Raw genomic sequence first — 17,071 nt, 5'->3', positions numbered from 1 at the left:
GCGCTCGCCAGCGCGTCACCCGCTCAGCGCTCGGGGTCCCCGGCAGGCCGGCGGCGCTGGACATTCTGGGAGTTGTAGTCCACACCCTACCCATGTGCGGCTACCGCAGTTGCAATAGGACTACATTTCCCAGAGCCCCAAGCGCATAATGGCGGCGGCCGGTGGCGCTGGGGAGTCGTAAGAGGCGGCTCGGGCTCCGGCACTGACACCGGTACCAAGACCAGGTGAGGGGCCGCGGGCCTCGGGCTCGGGACTCTTTTCTTCGCCCGCTGCTCTCGGGAGCTTGGGGCGGCCTTCTGGGCCGGGACGTGGCGCTGGGCCGGGACGTGGCGCTGGGCCGGGACGTGAAGCTGGGCCGTCAGGGGGAAATGGCGGTAGGGCCGGTGTTCCCCTTCACCCGTCACTGGCTGTGAAAGGGAAGGAAAGGGCCGGATCTTTTGGATGTGGAAGGATTTCCCGTGTCCGGGAGGATCTCCCGGGTCGAGGAGGAGCAGGCCGGCGGTCGGGCGCGCCCGGCATCAGTCGCTGTCCCGAAAGAGGAGCGGGCCGGGGTTCCCCCCAGCCGGTGACCCGGCTGCTCCCCCGGGGACGGCAGGAGCCCCCCGCTCTCGCACAGCTGGAGGTAAAGGGTCGCCCCGCTACCTGTGGGATTGAAGCCCCTACCCTTAGGTGCCCTGTCCTCCGTTCCCGTGGACCCCCCGATTCCTGCTTTGGAACACTTTTATTTCCCTTTAGGTAATGGTGTTTGACTTCAAAGTGGTTGTTTAAGCACGCTTAAGGCAGCTGCCTCTCAAAGGTTCTGCCTTGAGGTTCCCTTTATCTGTGTTTGAACAGAAGAGTTGTTGCAATGGCATGTGAGTCAGCTGCAGCACTTGGTGCCAGTGCTTCCTGCATCCCAGCAAAGCTGATCTGCTTTGTGTGTGCAAATTCAGCACCAAAAGACCCAGGTGTGAGCTTCTGTAGATTCTTGCTCAAAATACCTGTTCTTTGTATTTGTATGAAGTTCGCTTCATTTTCTGTGGGTGTTACATGTACTGCAAGAGGTGTTCAAGCCCTTCCTCAGCTCCCCTTTAAACCCCAGATTTGATCTTGAGCTATTTTCATGATCTCTCTTGGCTCTGTGATTTTTCCTGGGATTGCCTAATTATGAGAGTTCCTGATAAAAGAGTAACATCATTTATTTATCTGGTGTTGGGAAAAACTTGCGCTGTGGCATGAGAGGCTTTTGGGAATGACCTGTTTGTTAATGATTTCCTGGCATTTGTTGCAGGAGCAGGATGTATACGCTGCTGTCAGGGCTCTATAAATACATATTCCAGAGGGATGAGTACTGTGTCCTGATCCTGGGTTTGGACAATGCTGGTAAAACCGTAAGTGCTGTTTATCACCCCATGGAGGGCACACGCAATCCTAAATATTCTCCAGGGATAAATCTTCCAACAAGGGTCGATCTTCTTCAGCTCTGTCCTGAGTTATTTTAGTGATGTCACACCAAACAATCAACTTTTCCCCGTTGCTTAAATTACCACAAGTTTTCAGGGATGTGGCTGAGGCTTTGGTAATCCCATAATCGCTTATGATCCCTTATTTCCTTGCTAAAATAGGGAGCAGGAAGAGGAGTTTGTCCAAAATTAGGTAGGGCAGTATCTGCTCTAGCAGGATTGTGCAGAAATGAAAAGGCAGGCTTGGGGTAGGATTACCCCAGCCAGTAAAATGTTTGACAGTAAATACTTTGTCTTATTCCTTTTCAGACCTTCCTTGAACAAACTAAAACCCGATTTAACAAGAACTACAAAGGGATGAGTTTGTCCAAAATCACAACCACTGTAGGCTTAAACAGTAAGTAAATCCACGTGGAATTTTTTCAGCTTTTCTGTGCAGTTAGACAACAGCTGTCTTTTGTTTGAAATATTTAAGAATTCAGAAGGGCAGAATAGTTCCTGGAAGCAGAGATTGTGTCTCCCAACTGCCCAGGTCTTTTTATAGGTAATAAAATAGGCTTTCTTATCTTAGGAGGGAAAACTCGTGAAGTATTAGACCCCCAGGTATCCTATTTCAGTGCTGTCCTCAAACTGTATTTTCCTGCAGTTCATTCCTTGGCCCAATTCTGGAATTATTTGCACTGATGCTGCTCTAGATTTGTGATCACTCTGTGCAGGTTTTGCTCTGTTGTTGCAAGTAGTCACTGCCTGTGATTTGTTCCCCTACAAGCTTGTCCCAGCCCAGATTTCTGAGTGGGGTGTGCATGTGTCTGTGCTTTACAGCACCTCTAGTTTTAACTGGATTCTTCTTTCCTTCTTCCCTCCAGTTGGAACTATTGATGTTGGCAAAACTCGGCTGATGTTCTGGGATCTTGGCGGGCAGGAGGAACTGCAGTCACTTTGGGACAAGGTTAGAGACGTGGTTTTGTTTAATTTGATGTGTACAATTTGCCCAGAGAAGCTGTGGCTGCCCCATTCACGGAAGCATTCAAAGCCAGGGTGGATGGAGCTCTGATCAGCCTGATGTAGTGGAAGGTGTCCCTGCTCATGGCAGGGGGTTGGAATGACTTGATTGGCCGTTTCCAACACAAACCATTCTGTGATTCCATGATTTCTGTTAGAAGTGGTTTTGTCTCTTAGAACTGAACCACTACAATCATTTGGTAATCACACAGGCTTATTGATAACCCCAGTAGTTAGCACTAACAATTTGCCAGAGATTCCACTATTTCTGTGCTTAATATTTGCATTATTGGTTACAGACAGCAATTACCAACCCAGATCTGGGGTTGTGCCATAGAGATAAGCTTTGGGGAGACACAGGTGAGGTTTTTCAATCTGGTGTGTTGATCAGGCCTGCAAACAGAACACACCATGCTGTATGCCTCCATTCTCTCTAGGCACACTGTGAGTACAGCTGGCTCTAACTGGTTGATCTCCTCCACATGTACCAAAAATGTACCAAATTAAGGTAAAATCATGAAGAGGAACAAGTGATCCTAGTGGATTGACACCAATATCTGTGTTCTCTTTCCAGTACTATGCTGAATCTCATGGGGTGATCTATGTTATTGACTCCACTGATGAGGAGAGGCTCTCTGAGTCCAAAAGAGCTTTTGGTAAGTACAGTGTGAACAAAATAGACCTGAAAGGTTGTATCAAATGAGACTGTAATGCTAGAAAGAGCCTCTGGCTTCATCCCTGAGATTATCCACAGGTAATCTGTGCCAGTCATTTGTGCAACTTCCAGAACTGGCTAAACCTGGTTTTGTTTCTGTCCTTTGTAGAGAAGATGATTACCAGCGAAGCTCTGGAAGGGGTTCCCATTCTGGTGTTGGCCAACAAGCAGGATGTAGAGGTAAAATATGGCAGATTTACATACATGAGCAAATAAGCCTTGGAAAGGTGAACTCTGCATTCATGTTAAATTTGTTCCACATTTCTGAGCTCATCCTATGACACTGTCTCATCACTGGAAATAATTGCTTTGAATTTAGTTGTGGTTTTTTTCCTTTCTGTTCCAACCCTTTTCCAGTGCCATGAATGAGCTTCTTACAGGCACGTAGTTTTGAACTCTTTATGTAAACAGAGCAAACTGCATAGCTATGGTGGGTCTTTCTTGTACCGTGACTGGGTGTATTGATACTGTTTTTTCCTGTTTATTCAGAAAAAAAATGTTTAGTGCGCTTTGTTTATGATGCTGTTTAAAACCCAGGAATAGCACAACAGATGTATGTGAAGCAAGTCATCCTTTCCCCATAACTGGATAAGATCTGTTCAATAAAACTCTTGTTTGTTGTAGAGCATTCCATGAGTGACAGCAGTGAATGGCAAGGAATTCTCTTTTCTGGTAATATAATATGAATTTTTTCCAGCATATTCAGAACTGTAAAGCTCTTGGTTTGGGTTGACAGTTCGTGGGTGGTGCAGTGTTTAGGTGACACATCCTGGACCATCCTCATCTGCCCCAGCATGGAAAAAAGAGGAGAGAGTGCCTAAGGTGGTCGTGATGTTTTTCGTGTTTTCCTCCTTTCCCCTGCAATGTACCTGGAATTCCAGGACTGCAGCTCCAGTGATCGTCTCTAGATGGAGCCAGAGGCTTCCAGTAGGATTTAGAGCACCAGCCCTGGCAGCTGGGATCAGTGTCTGTTCCAAAGTATGCCAATACTTCTCAGGTTCTTCCTCTGGACTTTACACTTGTCCGAGTGATTGCACTTGTGGGAAGTACTTGAGACTTCCATTGAAATCACTTGGCTCTCAAGGAGGATTGGTTACATCTCATAAGTACAACACAGATTGGTTGTTGTTTGATCTAGATTATCTAGTCTTAGAAATAAGAGAAATGTAGTTCTATGTAAAAGCAAGAGATCAAGACAGAACTCCTGATTTATGGTCCTGACTTTGCTGTGGTCTCTAAAATGTGGGGAAATGGTCTGTCTTTTTCCTGTGGAAACCAGAATACTGACTCTCATATTCCATGCAACACCACAGCTCTTCGGTAGGGAGCAGCCTGCACTCTTGCCTTGACGTGTTGAGAATGTTCCAAGCAGTGACCTGGAAAGCTGTTCCAGTTTCCCTTGTGACTGTATATACATACTTTGTTACAGGCTGCAGACACTGGCTCTTCTGACACTCTAGCCAGACTAAAGACAAATAATTGAACAAGTGGACATCTTTAAATGACCAGAAGGAGGTATTTGGAACAGGCTTTCAAAAGAAAATCTGACTCCTTGCCCCCTCTGGAGGGTCTGAGACCAGCCCACAGACTTAGTGCCTTCATGCAGTTGCAGAGCTGCAACAAGAGATTAGCAAAGCCAAACCCACTTTCTATTTGTAAGAAATACCTAAATTGGATATTTAGAGGTCCACTCCTGCAGAATGATCTTAGTTATGAACCCAGCAAAGAGACATCACTGCTGTTAACAAATCACTAAGGGGATTATAGCTTATTTTCAGTAAGCACTGAGGTTCACTTAAGGTTGAGAAAACTCAGTAGCCTGTTTCTCTTCCTCTGATTTAGCAGAATGGAAGACCTCTGGAATAACTGATAATTAGCACTGACAGACATTTTTCTGCTCTGGATCTCCAGAAATAAAACTGTAGTAGGGAATTCTCACCAGCATCCCTCTATCCTGAACCACGGTAAGGGAGGATAAGTGGTATCTTAACCTTGCTGGTATTTGGAGATGAAGGATAATTCTTGATGATGATGTCTGTAGAGGCCAGCAGAAGGCTCGTGATTAAATAAATCAGAAATAGTACATCTGGCTTAGTTTGTTTGTTTCATTTTTAAGTTTACATTCTGTTATTAAGATAACAAAAGTGCTGATGCAACATGAAATTGCATAAAGTGTTAAGAATTGTGCTGTGAACCCCAAGGTACACTGTGTCCTCTCAGCACTGCCAAGCATGAGCAGTATTTGGTCGTTCCAGGGGATGAAGTACGTCACTGACTGCAAAACACCAATTCTAATATTCTCACAGTACTGAATGTGATATTTTATGGTATCAGGAGAATGCACTGAGTTCAGCAGGGCCTTCAAAACTGGATTATTTTATAATTAATTAAAAATCCGAGTCAAACGTGTGTTGGAGGAAGGAGTTTGTTTGGGTTTTTAAAGGAACTATTGCATTGAAGGTGAAATAAAATACCTAATATCTACTAATTCCTGTGAACTCCCTTTCAACTCAGAATGCCACTTTTGAAAACATGGCTTATTGCAGAAAAAACTGCAAAATAAGAATTGATATTTGCTGTTTCAATGTGAATGCAGCTGTTGAAAGGTTTGCACAAGGTATACATTTCTAAGCTTTACAATGAGCTGTCAGAGTTTGAGGATAGAATGGTTCATTATGGAACACTATTCAAAATACTGGAAAAACATGACCTGTCAAAAACAGCATTTGAAATTTAACAATCTGAAAATTACTGGGTGTTGAATGATGTCCCATGTCTGGGAGGAAGTTTTGCCATCCTCATCTAAAGACAAATTTTGGAAATTTAATTTGAAATCTCCAGAATGTTGAAAAGCCTCCTTATGCCTTTGGAAAATGCGAGGAGTCATGGTGAGTAGCAGAATACTCATTTCCACACAGCTGTTAGAAAACAGACCTTCTTCATGAAAGCCGTTCCACTTGCCAACTGAAGACCTACCACAGCTTCCCTGTAAAATTAGTTTTAATTTAAATTGGCTGGTTTAAATTGAGGCTATACTATTCCTTGTTTAAATTTAAACAAGCTTAAGTTTTCATTTAAAACAAACTCGTAAAAAGGGTAGCCCGCAGCGTAGGTCAGGTGAGTCAGACTTTTTGTGAAATAATTTTATTTAGGCAATCCACCTTGCTGTTGTTTCTCTTTTAGTTCCATTCTGATGGTTGATTACTCTTGAGATGGCTGAAGAGCCTCTACTTGAGGTTTTACCCATGTTTCCAGTTTTATCCTGACTGGAGACCAGGCAGCAGCATTGTCTGCTGCACTGGATTTGGTGAATGGATAAAAACTCTACAATTCAACCTTTTTTTGGCTAAAACTTGTCTTGCTGCTTGATAGATTTTTAGGTGTGCCATTGCTGAGTCTTAATTTGGGTAATGCTATTCTGAACCCTTCCTAGGAGGAATTTGGTTCAGTCTTGGCTGGATTATGCCTGGAGGAGCCTTCATCAAAAGATGTTTTGCAGTGTGTTATTTTGGGGAAGCTGAGATGGAAATCTGGTTCGTCATGTGTTGTGTGTGAGGTTCCTGTGAACTGGCTGAGAGATACCATCATTCCTGAAAGGTCACTGTGGATTGTGTTGTTGCAATGGTGCAGTTGATGTGATCACAGATCCAGCTTCCCTTCCTTGCCCTTAGGTTATGTGTTTGCAGCTGAGAAACAAAACACATATGTAAACAAATACTTTGTAATGTGCTGGGGCGAAGGGGAACTTGGAAGCCACAGCTGACATTTTCCCTGAGCATGCGAAGCTCAGGTGCTCCTTGCTGAAGTGATGGATAATCTGCCTCATCCCTCTGCTGTCACATGAGATTCCCACTGGAGGCTTTCCCTGGAACACTAAATCAAGGCATTGATAGTTTGGTGTTACCCCCTCTGCTGTGCTGCTCTACTTCATCCCAAGGGGAAAATGATTTTCCTCAAAACAGGATTGGTGGTGCAGTGACATCCTGCTGTGACAATTTGAATGGTGCAAAATCTCCTCAGAAGCAAAACTCTTTCTGATGCAGATTTCCATGGAGAGCTGTGGCTGGGCAGCTCTGTGGAAGGTGGAGCAGACCATGGCTCTACCAGAAGGTGGGAAAGGGAAGTTATGACCATGGTTTATGCTGGGAGATGAAAATGGCTGTAATTGTAAGCTGCACTGGGAAAAGTGGACTCTTAAGGGTTCAGGGATGGGCAAGGTGAAGGATGTGGGTTCTGTGTGCTGCTGGGTATGTGCAGGTGTCCTGGTCTGCTGGTGGTGTTGGGAAGTTCATTGCCTGATTGCTTTGCTACCTGTGCAAGTAGATGTTAAGGAATCACGGACAGTATGACTGTGCTCTCTGTTGTTACTTTGTACCTTGAACACTTTATCTGATTTATTTTAAAATGCATCATCATTCAGGAAAGGAGAAGGAAAGGGTAGACTCAAGAAGAATAAATGGATATACTCAGAAGTATATCATTAGACAATGATATTAAACTGTAAGAGGCTTAAAATATATTTCAAGAAGCATTTGCTCATTTTCAGCTGCCTTGAGATTTAACCATCCTGCTGCAAGGTCTCATTGACTGAAAAAAACAAAGACATGAAAAATAGCTCAAATTACTGACATGCAGCTCTTTCTCCTTCCCAGTTGTTGGGTAATTGACTTGTCCAGAGCTTTGGGTTAAACCAGGAAGCATTTGGACCTGCCTTTGACAGTGTACAAGGCTAAGGGAGCAGCTTTTACAAACCAGTAGAGAATGGTTGGTTGGCTGTAATCTCTGGCCCATCTTCCAGACCTACTGGTATGAATTCCAGCTCTCAAGTCCAGTCTGACTCCCTCTAAAGTTAGTAATTGTTGTTGGTTTTTTTAATTAACTATTTATCCTGTGGCTGACAGCTCATCTGTATGAACTGCATGTTTGTCAAAAATCCTTGACTAAATTGTTGAGGCTTTGGTGGAATGATGTCAATAACATTTTTGGATATGGTTTCTAGGTCACTGATTGAAAGGGCAAGTTTAAAATGCAACTTCGGTCATAAGAAAGTACAGTCATCAAAAGTTGTACAGTTAATGGAGTCAAGGGCACTGGGTGAATTGGGTGTTGTTAAACACCTTGCAAGCCATTTCTTAAGATCCCTTCCTATTTTTAAACAATGAAACCTGCTTACTTCTATTGTCCACAAAAATTTCCTGTATTTAATTTCTCCAGAATCAGTGTTTTGCAAATGGATGGCTGGTAACATTAATTTTCATATTTCTGTCTCTCAGAGTTTACGTTCACTTGTCCAATCCTCAGGGCTCATAAGGGTCCAGTTTGGCATTTGTGTAAACATTTGTCCAAAACACTTATGTGGGCCTCACTGAAGCTTCAAAACACATAACTGAGCATTGGTGAAGGTCCAAAATGTCTTTGCAGAGAGGAGGAAGGGTGGCCTTTTGGCCAGCTGAAGTGCTTAAATGGCTTGTCCAAGACTTCTTAGGAAAAAGTGAGGACTGAGTGGTCAGGGAGATGCAAGTCCAGACTTTAGTTGGGCAAGTTTGCTTTTGTTGTAGCTTTAAAAGTAAGATTTTTATGGTGACACCATGATTTGTGTCAGGAAAGTAATCCACTGGTTTATTGGGCGTTCTTGATTTGTGGTGGTGTTCCCAGCAGCCTCCTGGCAGCTTCACAGAAGTTTAAGACTTGCTGGGGGTCAAGAGCACAGTGACATCAGGCATCAGAAAACGTGCTGCATTCAGTGCTGCCAGTGTTTTCTCTGAATGCAAACAGATGAGTGCTGGTGGGGCATGGCTGTAATGCCAAGGAATGTGCTGAGAACAGGAAAAATCACAGGCTGTTTTGTGAGAGTGCCCAGGGTGCTGGCAAAGCGTCAGCTGGGCTTGTGGCAGGGACCCTGTTTCAATAGGCTTTGTCAATAGAAAAGCTCTTGTAGTGTCCTGGTAAATACAAGCTGTGTGTGACAGTTGAGCAGCTTGGAAGGGATATCCTTAGACGGAGCAGGTTGTGCTCATTTTCAGGTCTGTTTGCTTAGAAGTGTACAAATTAAGGCTCAGCTAGGTGAGGCAGTGTGTGTGTACTGTCAGCAAACAGCACTCTCTTTGGTGAAAAAAGAATATGTTCATTTCTTTAGAATGCAAAGAGGTGAATTTGCTGGGTTGGTGGGTGAGGGGGTTTAACCTCACAGCATTGCCATCCTGACTGAAGCACGACTGCAGACATGGTAGGATTCACTGTGGAAGAAGGTCACCATGTCTTGTAGCACAAACAAGCTCTTCTTTGGTTCCCTTTGCAGACTTGTCTGTCAATTCCTGACATCAAGACAGCATTTAGTGACTGCATTAACAAAATTGGGAAGAGAGACTGCCTGACACAAGCCTGCTCAGCCCTTACTGGGTGAGTATGAGAAGGGGTAGAGTCAGAATTGATTGACTGAGCAGCTGTGGGGTGTCACACACAGAGCAGCACTACAGGATTTATTAAGCCTTGAAAGGGAGCTGTGCTTCCTTCCAGCACTGACAGACACTCATTCAAGAACCTTGGACTTGCCCCAGCTCAATAACTTCCTCTGTAAATCCTGCCTGTGAAACACAGTGCAAGTGTACTTCTGGCTGAGAGCAGCTGGACTTGGAGGCGTATTTATTGTCCTGTATCATCCCTTCTCCTTGCACAATAATCCTTGAAGGTGCTGGTTTGCTGCAGCTCCTGGCTTTTAGGTTAGAATGCAGCTGAAAATGCAGCTGTTGATGCCTCTGCCAGAGAAATGGGTGGTGCTTCACTATTGCTGCTGTAACTATACTTCTACTTTCATATTCTTTGGCGTGCAGATGAGCTTTGTGATGGGGATGATATAACAGTCCCCAAGAGCCCTCTTACATGGGGATGCCTGTGGTTTAAAATTTGATGACTAAAACAGACCCTAACTGGGGCTTATGCAGCTGCATGCCACGAACTTGACCAACCCACTGGATTCTTGATATCTTGGCATCATTACTGCGTATCGAGTCTTGCAGTACTTTGCTTCTTTGTACTTTCAGTTCTTTAAGTGAAAAGTGATACTTGGTATAAATCAAAAGTTTTGTTCCAGATAGAGAAACACTCCTGGCTGAATTACTGCCTGGGCTGAATCCAGAGCTTTGAATTTTTTTCTTTTATAAATTTAGCAAGAAATCTGTGTTATCATACAAGCTACTGCAAAGGATAACAAAAACTACTTGAACTGTGGAAAAATATCTGTTGTCTGTATTGCTACAAATCACATACCATTAAGCAGATGAATGACCACAAGAACAATGTTCAAGCACTGACTGGAAGAGAAGTATTAGATAATAACCTTATGAAAAACAACCTTTTCAGTTGTGTTTTTTTGTACAAACATTTCTAGTTTTGATCTGTGTGGAATTTCCTTTCAAAATTCTGGTTTGAGCTTGCACTAAAAGAATAAGTAACTCCTGGAAGTCATGGCTAGGGAGCTGGTGGTGACTTGCTTGGCAGCCCCAGCAGAGATGGTTACAGAAGGCTGGAATCAGGATTGCAAGATCTTATACAACTAGTGTGAGGTTTGTGGCAAAATAACCTCAAGCCAGCTGTCAGGTGTGTTTGATGCTTGTTTATCCCAAGATTTCCACAGAGTTGGTGACTAAGTTGGGTGTAGACTTTTACAGACACCAGAAAAATAAAGGATGGAGGTATATATTGCTGAGCTAAAAGAAATCAGATTCCTGTTGTTTGCCTGCATGAGAAATGTCACAGAAATGCCAACAAATAACTGGGGTAGGTAGAGCCCTTACCTTCCTCATGTAAGGGCTCAGTTAAGGCCTGTATGATCCATGTTTCTGTTCTTGGTTGCTTCTTGTTGTTGGTTTATTTTAAAACCTTTTCTGCTTGTCTTACTTCCTTAGCAAAGGGGTGAACGAAGGAATTGAGTGGATGGTGAAGTGCGTGGTGAGGAACATCCACCGTCCCCCAAGAAAGAAGGACATCACGTAGGAATTCCAAGCCGGTCAAGGAATGGACAGCCTCTTTCCACACACTTTTGTGTTTCCTTTAAAGAAGGTGATCCACTGGCTTCCTATTACACCTGATTCTTTCCTAAGTTTGGAGACAAATATTCTCTTTCTGTGTCTAAAAAAAACTTGAGCCAAGGATTCCAACTGGGTGGGGGGTGGGAATCTCTTACGTTAAGAATTGTCTTTGGCTGAGAGCATCCTATGTAGCAACCTACACATTGTTGCCGATGCAAAGGACTTAATTTTCTACTATCTTACTTTGTGATTCCTGATTTGTTAGTCTAACAGGCTGGAGGCCGGTGACATGAAGGAGCATCTGAAGGAAATGTGTAGGTGAATGTGGAAGGGGAGGAGCAGCCTGGGGAACAGCTGTCCCTCCTAACTGAGAAGATCCCTTGCTGCTCCAGCCCCGTGTTCCTGCAGGGTGTTACTGGCCCTGTTATGCTGCTGTTTGTGTAGTGGGGAGAGACAGCATTGATTAGAACTTGATTTTCAGTTGGGGTGTTGATTCATAACTTTGACCTGTGGTAAAAGCAGATGTGGAAACCAGCAACTGCACAGTGGTTATAGGGTCATGGAATCATTAAGGTTGGAAAAGACCTGATCAAATCCAACTGGGCTGGTTGAAATGGATATTTCTACCAGGACACGGATTCCAGAAGCACTGCCTTGCTCTGACTGCCAGTCTCTGTGCGTTCTCTTTAATCCTAAGAGTGATTGGGATCTTCTGTAACTGGACTGAATCAAGGCCCTCTCTGTGATCTTTCTAAACTGGAAAAAACCTCTAGGCAGGGAGAAATCAGTATGCAATAAAGCTTCCTACTTATTTGAACTTCCCTGGCTGAAACAAGTGGTGTTTGGGAATAGCAGTACTTAGCCCGTAGGTTTTCTTTGAAATGTAAGAAAAAACAGAAAGGCAGCACTCAAAAGACAAACAGTGCTCAGTTCTTACATTGCCTACTCAGCTAGCGATGCTGATATATCACTATCATTTCCCTGAATATGAGTTTTTACGTGAATTTCATGGTGGTTTGGCAATGGGTGTGGCTCCTCTTCTGTTTTATTTACTTCTGGCACTGGTGAAGGTTCTGTGCTGTTTGCTGACATAATTAAGGGGCCATTAATTGCACTGTACTTGTGCCAGTTAGCAATATTTGTTTAAAGGCTGTTGGGATCAAAGAACTTTCTGCCAGATTTTCTGCGTGCAACTCATTGCAGGTGGTTTTGGAGGGAGAGCATCATTCATTCACTCACATTTGGGTCAAAGCACAAGAGCAGCTGGGCTGTGTCACTAAGCTCATGAAGTTAGTGGAAATAATTGCAAACTGAAGAGCAGAATCTTGCTTCTCAATAAGAGAAGTAAGGCTCCTTCAGACTTAGTGACCCAGTCATTTTTCTTGTGTGCTCTGTGAATGTGGAGGATCCCTTGGAAATCACTCACCCACTGCAGGAAATGGCACTTTTTCTGCGTGCTGCATGTGATGTTGGGCTGAGATTTTCAAGAGTACTAAAGTTTTGGAGAACCAATGGCCATTGGCCATTAATTATTGGGAGCATCTCTCTCACTGGGCTCTTGGAAAACACTTGGAAAGCCTGAGTGTTTTCAAGGTGACTTTGTGACTCTGGCTGTTTTGGTTGGCAGAGTTGGTGTTGACAGTTAAACTGAAGATGGAAAACAGCAACTAATGAAAAAAGTACCTTGCTGAGAGTCAAAACACTTCAGTCAAGTAGCTTGAAATGTCTATTCTTTGGGACACAAGGGGTTTTCCAAGATTTTCACATACTATTCTCAGATCTCTTGCTCTTTCTTTGCCGTGGGAGACCAGAAAGGAAAAAACAGCTTCTAGACACAAAGAAAAGCTTCTAGACTGTTTTATGGCCCATATCAGCAGGGGGTCTTAAAGCAAGTATTTTGACTTCAGCATTCCAAGTTCTCAGGCGTGCAGAGTCCTTTCCCCACAGACATGCCCAAGCTGAGATAGGTATGTATGAGCATGCTCTGGCCACAACAAATCAGGAAGGATTTCTCTGAAACCAGCAGCATGAAGTTCACTCTAATTCAAAGTGAGCCACCAGAGCAGTATCCCAGCAGATGGGAGAATTTTTTATATTTTGATCAGAAATTTAATAGTTTACCACATTTTATACTTACAGGAAACGCAGACTTACTTAAAATGCTTTTTTTGTTTCAAGTGACCCTCCTGCCAGATCTCAAACAAAGCAAGAATGTTTCTGAATAGTTTCAATGTAGTCAGTTTTCCAGATTTTTGATATACTTGCGTTGCACCTGTTTTGCCCGTGCCTGTTCACAGCAGTGTGACTGCCTGAAGAGCTGCTTTATCTTCCCAAGGAGAAAAAGTTTGGTCATCTGCACTTTGCAATTCCTGTTTCCTTTGGCATGCTGTCCATGAGATAAAGGTAAGTGTCTAATAACCTCAGCAGGGATCCCACTTGCCTTATTTGAGCATTGGCAGATGATCACATTTCTCTCACCCATCTGGAATTTCCTATGCAAGCATTCATTAGCTGGTAGCAGTAGGAGACAAGAGCTAAGAAAACACCTCTAAAGCATTTAGAATCCTAGTGAATCTTTGAGTCTTAGTGCTGTCTGTGTGCTGCCAATTCCATCTTCATTTGGAACTCTGTAAGGACACAGAGTAACTGAAGTACAGCAGTTCTGGCTGGTCCAACCTGATCCTGTCCCGTCCTTGTGCAAGGCAGCAGTGACGGCTGCACTGAGGGTCTGTGTTGCAGTGGTGCTGACGTCAGAGCTCACCTCACTTCCCCGGACTTCCCATCCCACAGAACCACAGAAAATGCCAAGACAAATCAGACCCAGCTTCAAAGTCCAGCATCTTAAAGTCCAGAGTCCAGTTTCTGGCCACTAACATCTGTCTCAGAAAGTGGAGCAAACAGATGCTCTTTGGGGTCTGTGCTCCCGGCCATCCCTACTCTGCTAAACTGAAATCAAGCCATCATAAAGAAGTGGACTTAATATCCAGTGCTGTAGGGTAGTTTTAGTGGTTAACGGGGCTATTTTTAGTCTCTTCTTCCTTATCGTCCTACTTGTGTACTGCTGACACATCCAGCATATCCAACAGTTTGTTTAGGCAAAGAATCTGCTGTCATAATACAGATCACAATCTTGAATGAGTCTCCTCAGCAATGCTGTTTCAGCTGTGTATGAGATTGTTGGGTTAGTCATGATTTCCAAGAATGTTCTTGATTAACTGACTGAGCTATTAGTGCAGGTTTGAAAATGTAAGGCTCAGCTAAAAACCTGCCGTAAAATACTTTTGGAGGGTGCTGAATTGATCTAGGCATTTCACTGGATTTTTAACAGTATCCTGGGATGTCTCTCCTGGCAAATGGTGTTAGTTCAAGGAGAGAACTTCTAGAGAAAGGCAAAGAGTGGTACTGTTACTGCACGTGACAAATACCCCTTTAAATCAAAAAATCTCATTAATGTGGACAATAATTCCTGGCAGCCACAGCCAGCAGTGTCCATATGTGAAGGACAGTGGGTTCTCTCTCCATGTCCAGCTCTGCTGCTGCTCCTCCTTTTACCCAAAGCAGCACCACTGACTGAGTTTGCCTTCAGCTTTGGGGCTGTTTTCAGGCTCCTAAGTATTTGTCATAGATTTCCCCAAAGCAGTTTGGACAACTAATGAAGACAGGCTGAATTCCTCTGCCATGCAGACAGGTTCTAGGCTGGGTGGCCTCTCAAAATTCCCTCCTGGCACAGTTTCCTACTAAAATTTGCCATGAATTTCTCTCCTGAGAGATAAGGGGCAGTGGTGAGGTGCCAAGAGCCTTGCCCCTCTGCTGAGCTCTTACAATGGATGCCAGAGAAACTGGAGCAGGTACTTTTTACACTGGGATTTTATACCGCTTGGAAATCCCATGTGAAACATTCCTGGTGGATAACACAGTTATTGTTTACTTGACCTCGGGCATTTCTTGCAGCTTTACCCTTGGGGTTTGTTTTTTGTGCTTCTGCAATCCCTAAGGGAGTTGTTTCTCTGCTCCTCTTGTAAAACCAGCTTCCGTGACCACTCCTGGGGGCTTTCCATTCATTTCTTTACACACACTCAAGCTTTTTTTATTCCCAGACTTCATGAGGATCTAGTCCCAGCTCTCAGCAGTGTCTGCTCTCGTATAACTTCATCTGCACAACGTCTAATCACAAGCCTTCACCCATTACGTCAGAAGGGAGCTGGTAAAGCAACAAAATGGTACTAAAAAGAATCAGACCTCATGGAAAATGACAGAGATCTGGTGCAGAAAACATGGACAGCACAATATGCAACAGCACTGGAGAAAAAATTACCCAAAGGTTTCCCATAAACAAGGTGCTCATCAGCTGGAAACAAGGAGAGGAGGAACATCAGTAGTTAACTACACAGGGCTGGAATTCTGCCTGACATTCTTTATAAACACAAAATCCGGAGGAAGGGATCTCCTCGTTCCTTCTTGGTTTCAGTTTTTCCTTGAAGCTGCTGATGCTTAATGAGTTTCAAAATTTCCGTGTTATGAGTGTCCTCTTGAGTACCACATTCCTCACATCGTTTCTTGAGGATGTCTGTGCAGTCTCACTTTTCCCATGAGTTATCCAAGGTAGCTGTGAAGGTGAGGCACTGCATACATTTGCTTAGGAACACAGAGGATCCTTTCCTTGAGACAAAACCCTTGCTGGACCAATATGTAGTATTCTCACTAACACTGCTAACTCAGGAGTAGTAACTTTTTTGTGCTTGGGCCATCTTGTCTAGGCCGTCCTTTTGCCAAGAAAGGTTGGACTAGATGATCCTTGAAGTCCCTTCCAACCTGGAATTCTGGGGTTCTATGATTCTCCATCGTTTCAATATATATCCTTCAGCTGAATGCATTTTATGCTAAACATTTGGAGGAACTAATCCACTCTGACCCCATGTAGCCTTAAGCCATCTGTATTCAGCATATACCAGAAGCACTTTTCCGAGGGCAAACTAAATTCGCTTTAAAATTAAGTGTATCCTTATGTGCTTTCCTTAAACAGGAGCCTCTGGAGTTGTTCCTGTTGCATCACAGTTCGGTTCACAGCCAGGAACTCCTCTGCCAGTTCTCAGAAGTCAAAGAACCTGGTATCATTTCATTGGAGATTTTCATTAGAATTTTTTCTTTTTTGAGTCAGACTCCCACAAAGAAGAAAAACATTCTATAAGCAATCATAAGGAGGAATAAGGAATTTGCTGTTCCCAGAAGCTGGTGTTACGCACAGCACCACCTCACTGCCTGTAACAGTAACAGGCAAAGGAGTGTATGGGCAACTCAGTATTTCAGAGATTCATTAAATGTTCTCAGTTGGGAGGGACCAACAAGGATCATGGAGTTCAACTCCATGCTGAGCTTTTGCTGGTTTTTGTGACCAAAGGCTTTCAGATGGGCCCTTCTGCCAGAGGAACAAGAGGACCTGGGGGATACTGAGGCATATCCAACCCTGTTAAAAGATTTTGCTCCTCTGACACAAACACAGCTTATTTTTAACTGAGATATTGGCAGTTATACATTAAACCCCCAGTACTGACCACCACAGCTTTGCCCTGCAGGCACAGCAAGGGGGGCAAAGGCAGCTGTGGCCTCCTGGGAAAGGACAACTGAACCAAAACCAACCAATCCCACGCAGCAAGGATTAAGCTCTACCCACATCCTCAGGGTGGTGGAAATTTTGACAGCTCATTTCCATGCCACGAGAATAGGCAGGATCATGGGACAGCCCACACCACAAGCTGTGAAAGACTAGTAACTCCCCTGTGAGTATATGTGGTGTATCAAAGGGCAGGGGATCTCTGCAGACAAGAGGTGCTGAATCACAGGCGAGGTTGTTCCTCTGTGACATGACAGCACACAACACATGAAAC

At 44.0% G+C, this 17,071-nt stretch overlaps 1 protein-coding gene across 1 annotated transcript; it reads left to right on the top strand.

Annotated features, from left to right (window-relative positions):
* The first annotated feature begins 150 nt into the window (after positions 1-150).
* ARFRP1 (ARF related protein 1) lies at positions 151-11,983 on the top strand. Its single transcript, XM_082292819.1, has 8 exons — positions 151-224; positions 1,271-1,370; positions 1,752-1,839; positions 2,309-2,391; positions 3,019-3,100; positions 3,269-3,339; positions 9,458-9,558; positions 11,064-11,983. The coding sequence occupies exons 2-8, from the start codon at positions 1,278-1,280 to the stop codon at positions 11,149-11,151; spliced, it is 606 nt and encodes a 201-aa protein (XP_082148945.1). The 5' UTR covers positions 151-224; positions 1,271-1,277; the 3' UTR covers positions 11,152-11,983.
* The last annotated feature ends 5,088 nt before the right edge of the window (positions 11,984-17,071 follow it).

Source organism: Coloeus monedula (assembly GCF_965178545.1).
Source record: "Coloeus monedula genome assembly, chromosome: 17".
In the NCBI taxonomy this organism is placed as follows: Eukaryota; Metazoa; Chordata; class Aves; order Passeriformes; family Corvidae; genus Coloeus; species Coloeus monedula.
Note: the sequence above shows the minus strand (reverse complement) of the source record. Positions and strands in the feature narration are given on the sequence as shown.

Coding starts and splice junctions, on each gene's coding strand:
- ARFRP1 (XM_082292819.1), top strand. CDS start 1,278: ATGTATACGCTGCTGTCAGGGCTCTATAAATACATATTCCAGAGGGAT. Junction 1,840..2,308: donor AACCACTGTAGGCTTAAACA/GTAAGTAAATCC, acceptor TCTTCCCTCCAG/TTGGAACTATTGATGTTGGC. Junction 9,559..11,063: donor GCCTGCTCAGCCCTTACTGG/GTGAGTATGAGA, acceptor TTACTTCCTTAG/CAAAGGGGTGAACGAAGGAA.